Source organism: Bombus pascuorum, chromosome 2 (genome assembly GCF_905332965.1).
Source record: "Bombus pascuorum chromosome 2, iyBomPasc1.1, whole genome shotgun sequence".
Classification (NCBI taxonomy): Eukaryota; Metazoa; Arthropoda; class Insecta; order Hymenoptera; family Apidae; genus Bombus; species Bombus pascuorum.
In genome coordinates, this window is record NC_083489.1 from 6,434,788 (window position 1) to 6,449,240 (window position 14,453).

The 14,453-nt window shown below is 32.5% G+C and overlaps 1 protein-coding gene across 2 annotated transcripts in view; it reads left to right on the plus strand.

Moving 5' to 3' along the window:
- The window catches only part of LOC132916294 (uncharacterized), an 87,672-nt gene that overhangs the window by 3,283 nt on the left and 69,936 nt on the right, over window positions 1-14,453 (plus strand). The window contains exon 1 of one of the 2 annotated variants that reach the window (XM_060976174.1): window positions 14,206-14,230. The exons of the other annotated variant lie outside the window; for it this stretch is intronic. Within the exon in view, the coding sequence (XP_060832157.1) occupies window positions 14,221-14,230 (10 nt within the window). The 5' untranslated portion in view covers window positions 14,206-14,220. Of the gene's footprint in view, window positions 1-14,205; window positions 14,231-14,453 lie in introns of those variants that run through there. 2 annotated transcript variants of the gene reach the window in all.

The window sequence follows — 14,453 nt, forward strand, 5'->3', positions numbered from 1 at the left end:
CACGTTATTTTCACTCCCGCTACCGTTGAAATGCATTTCCATGCTGCTGCTTTTATATCGTTAACCCTCTGTAATCGAATTTTTCATTGTTTGCGAAGAAAAGAAATTACAATTCTTCGTTCTGATGGGAGTAGGAAGTAATAACTCTTAGAAACAAGTCGTGTAGCAGTACAATGATATTATGACGAAGGAAAGGTAGCGTAATAATAAACGTATGGGATAGTACTGTTAAAGGTATTATAAATCTTCGCTACTAATCAAATTTCCTCGTTATCTATGGTAAATAGTAAGAAATCATTTTTCAGATATAATTATGAATTTTTAAAAATTTCGTAATTTTTTTATTTATAATACACGTTAACTTCTATCACTATCGCTCAATAGTAATTAATGTTTGTTTAGTTCCTAAAGTATTTGTCTATTAAATATTTGATATTAATTGAAGGAGTAAATCTAAAATTTCCGATTATGTACATACATGAATCATGTATTTAATTGTAGTATAAGCCCTTTAATAAATAATCGTAATAAATAATAGTCGTGGTATATGCAGTGAATATGTCAACGATCTTTTAAAAGAATTATTGGAAAGTAATTTTTGTTTCTTCTGTCAATTTTTTGTAGATGTGATTTAGAAGATACGAGAATAGTTGTTGGAGGAAATCGCTATAATAGTAGATATTAAATTCGGCTAAAGTGATTCTATTATCAGATAACTGAAAATCTAAGATTCAATTTCATGAGTTAATTAATTAGTCTCGTTAAGCGGCAAGAGGATAAAGATTTTCGAGTTACTGATTCACAATAGTTTAAATTAACGAGCTCTTGAAAACCGAATTACTTTTTTATGTCTTTTATGAGAAGCAATTCTTGTAATTTCTTACTTGCATAATCTGTGCATTGAAAGTATTATCAAATGCTGAACACGCAATATAGAAGAAAGTGATAGCGATCGAGGTAACTCGATTTCTATTTCGTTGATACGGTATTACCTTTTCCAATGAAAATTTTTAGATAAAACCTCATTTCAAATAAAAGCTACCCTTTAATTCATTTTAGAAACGTAGAATTTCGAGCACGCAGTTTACGTTTGTTCTTAATTGCATTCATAAAAATAATTCTTAGCTGTATTTAGACGCTTAAAATTGTTTTATAATCATTTTGTTTTTTTATATATTCCTATTGAACGCAATGTTTAACCAAATAGAAAATTAAAGCATTCGTTGCTCTTAAGATGACGTATATATAGCATATGGTCCGATTTTAAATTTTAAAATTCCGTTCAGTAGAGCGAGCATTTGAATATGATCCATGTCCTATAAACAGTTCTAATGTTGGTAATGACATTCTCGATATTTTGGTTACAATAGACCCTGTTTAAGCTATTAATAGATATTCATTAGGTCTCTATGTATCTACTTATAATGTAGTTTGAATAACATTCTCGGCGATGCACTAGTATGAGAACTGTATTCGAGCTATTTATTGGACTTAAAAATAAATATCGATATTACTAGATCATCAAGTTTAAGCTAGCAAAAATGTATACAGAGTGACATAACACATATTCCAAGTTGAAAAGTAATAAATTCTACATTTCAATTATATTTCTAGCAAAATATCTTACATTAAATTATCTCATATTATCAGCTATTTCTAAAGATTAATTCTATTTTAACTGCTACACAGTTTTTTCAATAGGATTGTATTCGAATTATTGACGATCGAATACCATAAGAATAACAATATCGAAGATTGCGTGTTAGTCGTCGTATGCTCTTCACATACTCCAGAAGCTCTATTCATTACTATGAAACTTTGCATGATATAGTGGTTTTACAAATGTTACAGCTCTCAACTAGCGAGCAGTTCTTTTAAATTTCAATAAACGAACGCAACGTAGCCATTATACGTTTTAAAGACTTCACCCAAGAACATCATATAATCGTCCCTACTTAGCAATTCGCAACGATTTTTAAGGATCGCGTGAAGTATCACAGCACACTGGCGATTCAAAAGCGGTACAGATGAGCACGAATGATGATGCAAGTAACCATTCAGGCTATTCATTCTTTGCGTTATCGATCAACGCTCAAAGAGACATACCTGTCCTTCGTAACGGAGTTAACATCTACGAAGGCTCATCATCTACTTTGATCCTGTTCGCGTTTCAACTTTAGCCTGTTCGTTTAGATTTAGATTCAAATCGTTTTCGCTACGATTAATTACCGAACCTTTCAGTCGAAAAGAGTTTACCAGGCCCAAAGTTCATTCGAAAGAAAACCAGCGTATAAAGAACCAATGAGCACGCGTATTTACGAAATTCAAGTCTTATAGAGACATCGCTTTAAATTCAGATTACGATTATGGCTAGGATAAGGTAGAATACGTGTAGTTTAATCACATTAAGAGGATTCCTTCGCACACTGTTCATTAGGGAGGAGCAAGGTATCGGTATAGTTTCCGTAGTCTCTGGATCTTTCACGATTCGACCACTGTTAGCTGACTTTATACCTTAATCCAAAGTCGAGGAGTTCTCGCGTAGTATCGAAACTTGGTCCCTTCAATTATAGCCGTAAATAACGACACAACAACCACCATCGGTCGGCTTACTGGCCCAGAACCCGCGTTTCTTTCTTTTTTGCTAGCCTTGTTTCATTCGCTTGCGTTTTCTCTCTCCCTTTCGTTTCGTGCAATTTCATTCGTCGACTTTTACTTTTCGTTTACCTTTTGTACCGCAATCAACGCGCGAGAATTCTCTGGTGAATATGGAAAACAATGTACTCGGAAGTACGCGGCACTGGTCTCGATCTGTTGATTTTAAACGGGCGTCGATTGTATCGGCCCTGTTCATCTGCTTTTTTGATTGACCAGAAACTCGAGCTGCGATTCCGTTGGGACGATCCAGTTGTTATCTATTTATCGAATGTTAGTTCATTCAGGACTCCCCCTTTTTTAGCACTGTAGTTTGTTCGTTCCTTTTTTTTTTCTTTTTTCTCAAATTTAATCGAGACGCGATAGATTTGATTTGCGTTTCGATGGTAGTTTGTAAACGTTTTGTAAGCTAAAGTATTTATGAAATTAATGTTTGAGTACCGTTAAAAATTCGTTATTGGTATAAAAAATTATTGGATCATACAGTTTTATCTATTAATTGGATGTTACTTGATTCATTTTTCTCTCTCTTTTTTTAAAATGCTATTTTGTTCATTTTTTTTTTAATTTAATCGAAACGCGATAAATTTGATTAAAAATTTCGATGGTAGTTCGTTAACGTTTTGTAAATAGAGATATCTATGAAATTGATTTTGGTGTACTGTTAACATTTTGTTATTGCTATGAAATTTTGCGAGACTGTTTAAATTTGGTGTAAATGTTTATTCGATTAATTAAAATTCCATATGATTTAAGTAACAAGTACTCGGGAATATTTAAATTCTATCTGTGTGATTTGAATCGCGTTTAATTCAATACTTTCGAAGGTTCACTCTATATTATAATTATTAATTCCGATAGGAGTGACCAATTGATTGGATGACAATTAAATCGGAGCTAAAGTAAATTGAAATATTCCTTCGGTCGTAGACTCTGAATGCAATTGAATATCAATAAAATTAAATCGTTTTATAGTCGTACACCGTTATTAATTCCAATTGCATTTTAAGTAATAAAAGCGACAATTCAGTATCTCCGAAGTAATTGATTTATCAATACAATTAAAGTTTCACGAACCTCAATGGTATTTGATTTTTCTACATGAATTGTAATTGAAGTAACAATTAATCCAATTTATCTTTACAAATTTTCTAAATTTTCTAACATTACAAATTTTACGCTTCTCTTATTCTCTTTGCTAACAAGATCATTGTTTGGTAATATATAAAGGGTAAACATTTTCGAAGCTTTATCCAAGTTTGGAATTAATAATTCATAATTTAATAACAAATACGATTCATGAATATAGTCTAAGATCGTTTCATCGTTTAACTATCGAAACAAAGTATTGGGTCTAAAGACTGCTCGTAAAAAGCAGTTGTTTTACGTTGATTTGCGATGAATTGTAGGAAGGCGCTTCGGTTCGATACCGAGGCTCATAATTAACGTGAGGTCGTACATGCAACCCGATCATTTTGAGAAGGAAGTCGCAAGACGAGGAAAGTTTTTGGCAGCCAAAAAGCAGGGTCGTTTGTTGGCAGGGTCATCCATCTGTTTTGTCGAGGTGTCGAGCAGAGCCAAGAACTGCAAGAAGACTCGTTCGTATGTCGGTCATTTTAAGTGCGACAGACGAGAAATTTAATTTAATTAATTGTAATTTAATTATCGCGTACAATAAATCATTTAGCGGTTATTGATCCGTGAATCTTCGATAAAAAGAAAACATTTCCTCAGTGATAAGATACTATCATTTGAGATTATTCGATTCAATAAGTGATTTTTCTCTTTTATCTTTAGTGGATCGTAGCTCGCTATATAGAGAGGATTACAGGGAAACGCTACAATGGTTGATTTAGATTCTTGAACATAGTCAGAATATATTGGTTTTCGACATTTTAAGGTCCGTGGAGTAGTTCTTTGTGATAAACTTTACAGAAGTGCAATAACTTTCAGAGTATTAGAAATGAATAATTTCTAGTAGTTTTAGTAATTTTAGTAATTTATTGTAATAAGCGAAACTACTTTTACCGTGATTTGTAAAAATGTTGCGCTTTATTCCAGCGAAATATTAACTCGTTGAAGCTGGAAATCTGATAACAAGTGAGTTTCGAAACTGATACCTGCATCCGTTAGATGTTATCGAGGATTATTGATTTTTACATATCTCACGATCTGCTTCTAAAAATAGCCTGTTTGTTTAAAAAAAGTCTGCTAATCTTTCGTTATTAAGAGATTTGCCTTCTAAAAGACAAACGTCACACTGATTGTAATTATTTCAAAGTTACTGACGGAACGTGCTTTCGTATTATAAAAATTGAAGAATAAAAAATTGTTGCATATTTTATTTCCATTCATGTATCACTAAACTTCGTAAAATGAACCATTCTAAATCAGTTGTAAAGCGATGAAAGTGTATTTGTCATATTTCAAGCGATTCAGGGTTGGTGGAAGCGAAAAGGTAACAAGATGAAAAATGCCAACGTAAAAAATTCCAGAGTCAGTGAAAGAAAGGCGAATTCACGATTGTAGAGATACGTGACGAATGCTTTTAATTTTAATTAAAAGCAATCGCGTTTTGTAACGATGGTAGTAGCGGAAACAATTTGTCGCTCCATTTTACAGAATCGCCCTTTGAAAGCTTAATTTAATGCCGTTGATACATGTGTTCCATCGTTGTGTCTGATTTTCCGAATTTTTTCCTCCATTTCGATTTTTGCTCGAAAACGAAAATGCTTGCTGGACCATTATCTCTCACGGCCGGTTTGTAATTTACCCTGATGGAAAGGTTATCCGTACTCGACTTGTTCGAGCCCGTACAACGTTATCTTCGTTATTGTTGTTATTGTTGTTAAATACATGCCAGAGGCGACGTCAGGTCAAAGAGTATCCGATTCTGATGCGGGAGATGACAACGTTATCATCATTGTTTTGTCTACTATGTCAAAGATAATAGACGTTGTGTGTCGGTTGCACGCCGGATATTGTTGCTGATCTGGACATTAAAATTACTGATCGTCGTTACAGTATTTAATTAATGTGATCAGTGATTTTAACTAACGTACTCGATTAAGACGTTCTTCTGCTGGAAGCTGTGGTGTTTTGGTATACAATTTCTGTTTATTGAAATTTTGCACATATTTATTATATATTTATCTATGTCTTCATAATATTCATAAATTTTCTTGAATGAAATATTCAAATTTGAAGAGTAAAGTCTGGAATATACTTACATATTTATACATTTTTAAAACTGAACTTTGTTTAATTGGTAATTGTAAATAATGACGAATGAATTAACAATAGCCATGTATTTTGCCTAACGTTTTTGTAAAGAAAATACAATTGTCTAGGATTTGAGATCAGTTTTTTCATCGTTTAGTTAATTAATAATTTGTCGAAGCGCGAAAGGGAAATGTCTTTTCATAGTTTCCATAATTTCTGCTTAGTTAAGATAGAGAAAAGCAGATTTTTAATTAGCATGAGTTCGGTTATAATAACTAGCAGAATGAAAGGAGAAAGTCGTTAATTAAAAACGTGACAACATTTTGGAGTTTAACTAAAATGATAAGCTTTATCCTTTTGTATTTTTTGTCTATTGGAGAAATGAAAAAGTAAAAGATTTTGAATTAATTCTAGCAACGTTTACAACAATACATGCTTTAAAGATGTACATAAAATTTAGAGTTGATCAAGTAGATTTCTTAATATCACGGAAATCGTTTTAAAAAATATTTAAACATGTATAATTTTTAAAACTCGAAGATAAAATTTTAGACATATATTTAATAATAATTCTTTCTCTTTCTTTGAATCTGAATTTTCCTTTTTCTGTTGAACCTTAAGTGCTTATGGAAATTTAATTTAATACTAAAAAATGGATTTTTGATGATTATTACTCGTGAATATTTGGAAGGATGTAACTGTAAGGAGATGTCAGAGTCTTGAAAGATAAATTGCAGTAAATACTAGATGATAGTTCTCATAATAATTTCTGCATAGAAAATGTGCTCACTTTTGAGAAATAAAATTATTAATTCATAGCATACTTATGTTACTATAATAAGGCAGTAATATATTCATTGCATTTCTTTCTCCAAATGAATATTTTCGAGTCCAATTATGTAATGGGACATGAACTTTTCATACAAGTATTTTTTTACTTTTGTAGTTGAATTATTTTGTACCAGATTTTATCTCTGTAATTTTCTAACCGATCTAATTTCGTAATTTTTTAGTAAATCTCAATTGCGTTCATTATTATTATGGTTCATTTTTTAGTATCTTTCGAAATGTCGATTGATTCTTTTACTTTGAAACTTTTCAATATCTTTCGAATAAAGAAATACATGCTCCTGAATATTTGATATCCGCAGAATCCCATTAATGTATTATTTAATACTAACGATTTCGTAGCTACAATTTGATTCGCGGAAATTATATTGGTTTATTATTTTACCTGTATTAACGGGGTGCGTTAAAAACGCAAGAAGTCATCATGATTATGCGGAATGAAACTATTACATTTTCAATCATGATATCTTGCTCGACATTCTGTTTATTTTTACCGTTTAAACGTGGCTGGCGAGATATAAATGCAGGAAAGTTGGTTTCGAAAGCTCGCAAATGTTGCAACATTTCGGAGGTGGATGAAAACGGTCGAATAAATTCACGGGAACGTCCACTCTGATTTCTAGTTTAAAATTACATCGCCAGATGCAATTTCCTGGAGCAAACGTCAATAGTTTTGTTTGCAGTCAGTTACGACATTCTTCCAATAAATTAGTCGCGTCGCCTTGCCATCGTCGATCGTTCGATCGTTACGTAAAGAGAGAACGAAAATGGTTCATGACGTGTGATTAGTGCTCGTCTTAGTACAAAACAGCGTGATATTGTTCGTTTCATAATTGGATGAGAACATTCCACGGAATTTTCATGCCACAAGTTTCATCTAATAAACATGTCGATCGTATCGAATATTTTAATTAATTCGCATTCCCCTCGATAGGTATTTAAATTTCATTTCGCCAGTCCATTGTTGTGCCGTTAGGTCGGCTACTATTTTGGCTAGTAATCCGTACAAACTTGGAGGAATTTTGGCATTTCGAATAGCTGTACAGATATTTTGATACAGGTCGTACGTAAATCCTGGGATACGGAATCGTGAAATTTCAGTGTCTGACACCGAAATCGAGAATTTTAGTAATTTCTTTATTATTTTTAGAATTTTAAGCTTTATATATTTTGAGAAGTTAATTTTGTCGTAAATAATAGAGCTATAATATAATATAATATAGCTGATTATGATATTTGTGAAAATTGCAATTAGAGGAATTATAAATTACGGTAATTATCGTAAAAGAGGGATCCCAATTTCAATGACCTTAAGCTTGAGATATGTTGTAGAGAGGAAATTTCAGAGTAACAGGTACTTCGGTAGAGGCGTGGGACGATCATGGTTCAAAAATTAGATTAATTCTTTTGGGAGGTCTGATGGGCTACGCCTTGAAGCCAATGTAATCTAACCTAACCATATCTTACCATTATTAGGATTCCTATGCAAATATATATGCAATTTCACTTTTAACCACTTATATTCGAGTAAATCTAACAAGTATCATTTTCTTTTTGTCATAAGTTTCGAACCATGATCGCCCTACATCTCGGTTAAAGTGCATATTACTCAGAATCCTGCCTTCTACAAGATATCTGAAATCCAACAAAACTTGAGTTGAGCCCCCTTTCGCGCATAATTACGTAAATTACAAAATATATATGTCGTATTTATAAAATTATTTTGTAAAATAACTGTCATTAATAAATATTATTGATGTTGGGGAAAACGGGTACAGAAGGAAATGAGTAATCCTTAATAAGAATTACCAGAATGATGATGTAAATACTATTTATGCAGGTACATATTTCATTCTAAGATTGTCATCGAATTACCAATCTCAAGAGTGTTTTGGTATCATCTGTATTCTTGATGACCGTAACACGATATCTACAGCCTCTTGTGTATCGTTATCAGATTATTAACGAATTTAATTAACCTAATGCATCCTCGTGTTGATCAATTATATTAGACTTGTAATCGACTATACAAGACTCGCATGCAGCCGAAGTTATTATTATTACGTTATGATTTCATAACTGGGACGTATGTATGTATATATACTCCATGATTTTAGTCAAATTTGTTTGCTGATGTATGTACTTTTTGTTCAAACTGAATATGTTTGCTAATGGATTTGGTATAAAGCGTTTCGTAAAAATATGTATCGATGCATAAATATCAATAAAATTATGATTTTCTGTAGCGTAGAAAAAATTGTTGATTTTGGCAACTACATGCGCAGTGTTTACGAAACCTCACGGTAAATTAACATTTTTCCTGGTATCGGTATTGCCGATAGTTTCACTATGAATTTAGTTTTCGTTTCGTTCCTATTTAATTTTAGATCGTCAGTAATACTCTGTTTATACAAACCTGTTGAGAGAAGCGGTTTATAGAACTGGAGTTCATAAAGTACGACTTACTGGGTTTTCCTACTGCTCGTGATTTTTCATTCATATAATAGAAATTCACGTTCAGATAAGTAGATTTAGTCAATCATAGAATAAATTCATTCACTCGAATAAGTAGATTTAGCCTTCTAGGTAAGTAGATTTGATAAGTAGAAATTCATTTAATCGAGCAGTGATTAAAATTTCATTCAAATAAATGAAATTCTATTGTAAATTGAAGTGCTAAGAAGTCATATTGATTAATTTTATTTATTGAAATGTAAACAAACCTTCGATTTCAGTTTATGCAATTTTTCATAATAAATAATTTTATGGAAGTGAATAATTCACTTTCTTGAAAAGTTTAACAGTAATTACGTATTCGGATAACGAAATTAACATATCATTAAATCGATCAATTTGATTTCTGAGAAGCTAAATCGTAACTCGTTTGTAACTACATAGTTTGTATTGTACACTTTTATCGTTTTGATATTAATTTACGACCAGGAATCTTGAATTTTTATTTAGCTGTACGATAAAGTATAAAAGTAAAGACCGTTAACGATAAAAAAATATATTCCACTTAATCCTTTCATACTGCAACACAAAAGTCCTCACATTAAACCTTGTAGTATAATATATGCTAGATGTTTCCTACCTTAAATGAAAAATCGGAATTATATATTTTGTATGTCTGACGTTAGGAATGCAAGAAATCCTGACGTTGGAGAAGTAATTATTATTCTATAGAAAATAATTTTCTAAAATAATAATATTATACGAAACAAAAATTATTGCTATACTTATTCTCTTCTTCTCAATAATTATTTTCATCCCTTATTTGCTAAATCTTCTACTGTCCGTTCTAAGTCCGGATTACTTCATTATACCCCGCGTGAAAGAGTTAAATATTGTAACAAAAATTCATTTACCATACTACAGAGGTGACAAATTCCATTCATTGTAAGTTCATTCGCGTTCGTGTATTCTCATTAGCAGTTCCTAATCCGCGAATAAGAAATATACCGTAGCATCGGAAGTATTGATGCACCAACAAAATAGATAACGACTCTCGTACGTAACGCGGATTACGTATCTCCGGATATGGTCGTCTATGTTTAGTCTGCAGAAAAGGAGCTTGAGTGATAAGGAACATCCATTGTGACGCAAATGATTTCATTTCTCTGACACGTTTCCACGGTGTTATCGCGCGTTCTGTTTGCGAATTAAGCGGATATCATGCTGTTGATTTTTTGCTGTTATCGTTAGCCGAGAGTAATTTCGCCTACAAATCGCGAGTTTCAGCCGTCATTCTAGTCGAAGTCATAAAAAATTAGATTACGAAAAGGCTCATTAATATATTATATCGTTGCATATATACATATGAACATATGAATGTATATGTTGCTAATAACAAACGAAATAAGATATATGACGTACTGGCTAGACGAGATGTAAAGTATCTAGTGATAAGCATAACGTCAAGCAACACATCAGTTTCTGCCGACGGTTTGCACAAAACAAGATATGCACTGTTGGTCATAAGTATTAGGATACTATTCCTTATATTACATTTATTGGGCGACTCTCACGAGCTTTGTATTTTACCTTACATAATATTTTAGATAAAACTTCCTTTTCAAAAATTTTGTTTCTTGAACATACATATTTATGTCTTATAATTAACGAGTTCTAAAATTGTATTTAACATTTTACACGATAACGCAACAATGCCACGAGTACGATAACAGGTTTATTATAAAATTACTTACTAAAAAATAGAAATAGTGAAAAACATTCAATTCGTATCAGTAAATGTTCTAATGCTTATGATCAACAGTGTATGTCAAAGCAACGTATGTAAATGCAAAAAAAAAAAAAAAAAAAAGATAATAATAATCCTGCTGTCTTCCTGTTTTTCTTCCTTATATTAATAAATTATAATGAGTGCCATTTTGTAATGGTTACATATTTATATGTATAATATCAAAATATGCTTGTCTATTACTGCTAGTACTACTACTACCACTGCTATTGCTTGGACACGTTTTGGCCATGATAAATGTATGTTAATTTAGACAAAATTTTATATGTCTTATCTTCTTTTAGCGATTTTCAAAATTGTTCAAAATGTTTGTATGTATTATTTGCAAAATATGTTTCGTATAACGCGTGATCTGATAAGGAGCAAAGTATGTGTGGTCTGTAGATTCGATGATAATAAAATTCCATTAATTTATGTTCCGTTGCTTACAAATGTGCACGCAATTCGCTCATTTGCAAATTACGTTTCGAGGCACTATGTATTATAATTGTAAAGTCATATGGTTCGAATGAAAATAGTATGTACGTGCAGTAGAAACAAATTTCGTCTAACTGCAAATTGCGTTCAGCTGTAAATTGCAAGTTTTTACTTCAGCATTCGTTGAAATTTTTCTGCTAAGATTTTATTTTGATGAAATATTGCAAGATCGAATCTTAATGATGGCGAAAATTTTGTAAAAATGTAATTAATTAATTTTTGGTTAAATAAATTATAAAGAGGAAGAAAGATTAATTAATCAGTAAAATGTTTAACTAAGGTGTTATTATTAAATTATTACTTAAATTTATCAAATAAAAATTTACTTAATGTTATTAACATAATATAGATATAACACAAAATATTATACATTTCTTCCGTTATCATCTTTTACTTTAATTCAAAATGTTTTCAAATTTTCCAGCGAAATCAAATGAATTATTCAGTTGTTACTTTTTTTATATATTTGTTTTATTACTCAGTCTATTTTCGGTATTTCTAGTAATAAGCTGAAAGATGGAAAAGTAACAAAACACGTGTTATATGTAAGATATAAACTATATGGTATGAGATGTGGATACTGGATATCGTAAACACGAAATTTGAATTTTATCGATCCGCCATATAGGATGAATTTAATAAAAAGAGCGAAAGTAAATTTAAAACTCATAGAATTTTAGATCCTGCAGCAATAGATGTTATGTTTAACATAGCTGTTTTGCTGTATACAAAGGGAATCCAAAAGTTATGTTTCAAGAGAGAATTTTTTCAAGAATATAATTTGTTAAAGTACTTCCATAATTTTCAATTTTACATTTTAAATTGAATTCAGAAATAAATAGTTTGTATTCCCATTTTACACTATTAACGTTTATTAAATTGTAATTTATAATTTATTAAGCGATCATGAAGTCAACATAACAAATAAAGATTACTGTAACTCAAACAAAATGGAATAAGTAAATACATTATTGTATAAATTTCACTATCTTTGTTTTATCAAAAATATATCAAGTCATGACATAAAATATACTTTCCATAGAAAGTTACAATTAGGAAAGTTTGACAAACATTATCGTAGAGCAACTCATGACTCGAAGTATAATGCCTCTCAACTAAGTTGCTTTAATTATATGTGCACTAAATTGTTGCATATAACGTACTTGTCATAGTAAGTTTTGATGAAAAAGTTCAAAAAATAGTATATTAGGGAATTAAATTAAACAACTTGTCAGTCTTTTACTATCTTGACAGTAAGTATATATGTAGCTTTCCAGTTTTATCATATTATTATATAACAAATATTATCTGATGAACATTGAAATTTAATTTTGCAGAAAGCGTAAGTCTACAATTTTATTGCAAGCCAATTTATTTCCATAAAATAAAGGAAACTTTTGTTAGTGTCTCTTATTGTGGCGAAATCGTTTGCGATAGTCGTTCAGAAGTTTTAGTCGTAACTCTTATGTGGACAGAGGAAATTTCCGAACAAAAATATGGAAATTTGATTGTTTATCCTTTTATTGAAATCATTTTTTCGTGGGTATTACTGTCTGAATACATATACTCGAAGGCCAAGAGAGAGTACCTGCAACTCGCTCCGTGTAAAAAATTGACGACGCGAGAGACCAAGGACATTTTCAGAGCTTCCCTAAAATTTTCAAAGCTGCCCTAAAATTTTCAGAGCTTCCCTGCTTGTTGCTACTCCATTTAACCGTGGAATATTTTCTAAAATAATTTTCACGAAACGCGTGTTTCTAGATATTGCTTACTTTTACGTCAAAAAAAAAAAAAAAAAAAAAAAAAAAAAAAAAAAAAAAAAAAAAAGAATTGTTATTTTCTACTACCGATCATTAACCAAATAATTAAGATAAAACTTCCAACATCGTATGATAAAAATAAAAATCCAGATAAATTCGTGATTTTTACAAGTGTGTAATTTCCCGGTTACTGCATTGTTATCTAAATAACGTTCATCCTAAGAAGTATCTAATAAACTAAGTACACACGAACTTACAATCAAATACGTATAACGACCTACTACGATAGCCTCCGACCATAGTGGTTCAAAAGTTCGAATAAAACCTCTGCATATCTCTCCCACTAGGTCACGATTACAACGAAAAACGACAACGACGCGTTCTATCAAATCCTACCGCTCGAAACCCACTACCTTGCATCCTTGCCAATTATATATCCCTATCACGAGTTTTGTTTCACACCGTTCCTTTGGTACGCGCGTTGCCACCCACGCGAGCGTAAGCTGTGATTAAAGGACCCGTGGCGGTGCGGCGAAGGACCGCGTCGGCTAGAAAGTTTCATTAACCCGATACACTTTCTCGGTGTTATCGTCTGGGCCGCAACGTGGCCAGCGCTGGCGTCGCGCACGCACCGAGGCGCCTCTTGCCACGTTCACCTCGGCGTCTCTGTTTCGAGTGTGCAATAGTGGTGCACAGGCCCCGTACTCTCACGTTCGCGCGCACACGACTCTATGTGTATAAGTACTTACGTACGTATTCTAGTTAACGTACGCGCTGACGCAGCGATACGGACCAGCAGGCTGGCTGTCACGAGGGGCGAGGGAACGGATCTTATTTATAACGAGACGAGACCATCGTACGATGCCGGCACGACCAATCGCGAGGCATCTCGTGGTCTGGCCTTGCGGACTGTTTCACCGTGTACACGCACAAGCGTGCGACTGTAATTCAGTGACGCCATAGAAAGCATTCCTTGCCCGTCTAAGTTTGTTTCCGATGCATGTGTGTAAGTGCCCGCACGTCGTGTGTGTTCCAAAGGCGTTCGAACCTCCTCGACCCCCTTTTTTGGACTAAGAGCTTTGGGTTAGGGGTAGCAAGGTCTTGTTTGAACGAGGATGGATTGGTTACTACATGGGATTGACTTCTGGGAAATGGGAAGGGTGGGTGGATGATCGGTATTCATCAGTGGGGCACGGTGACATCTGAGAGCTTCGGGAATGAGAATGCGA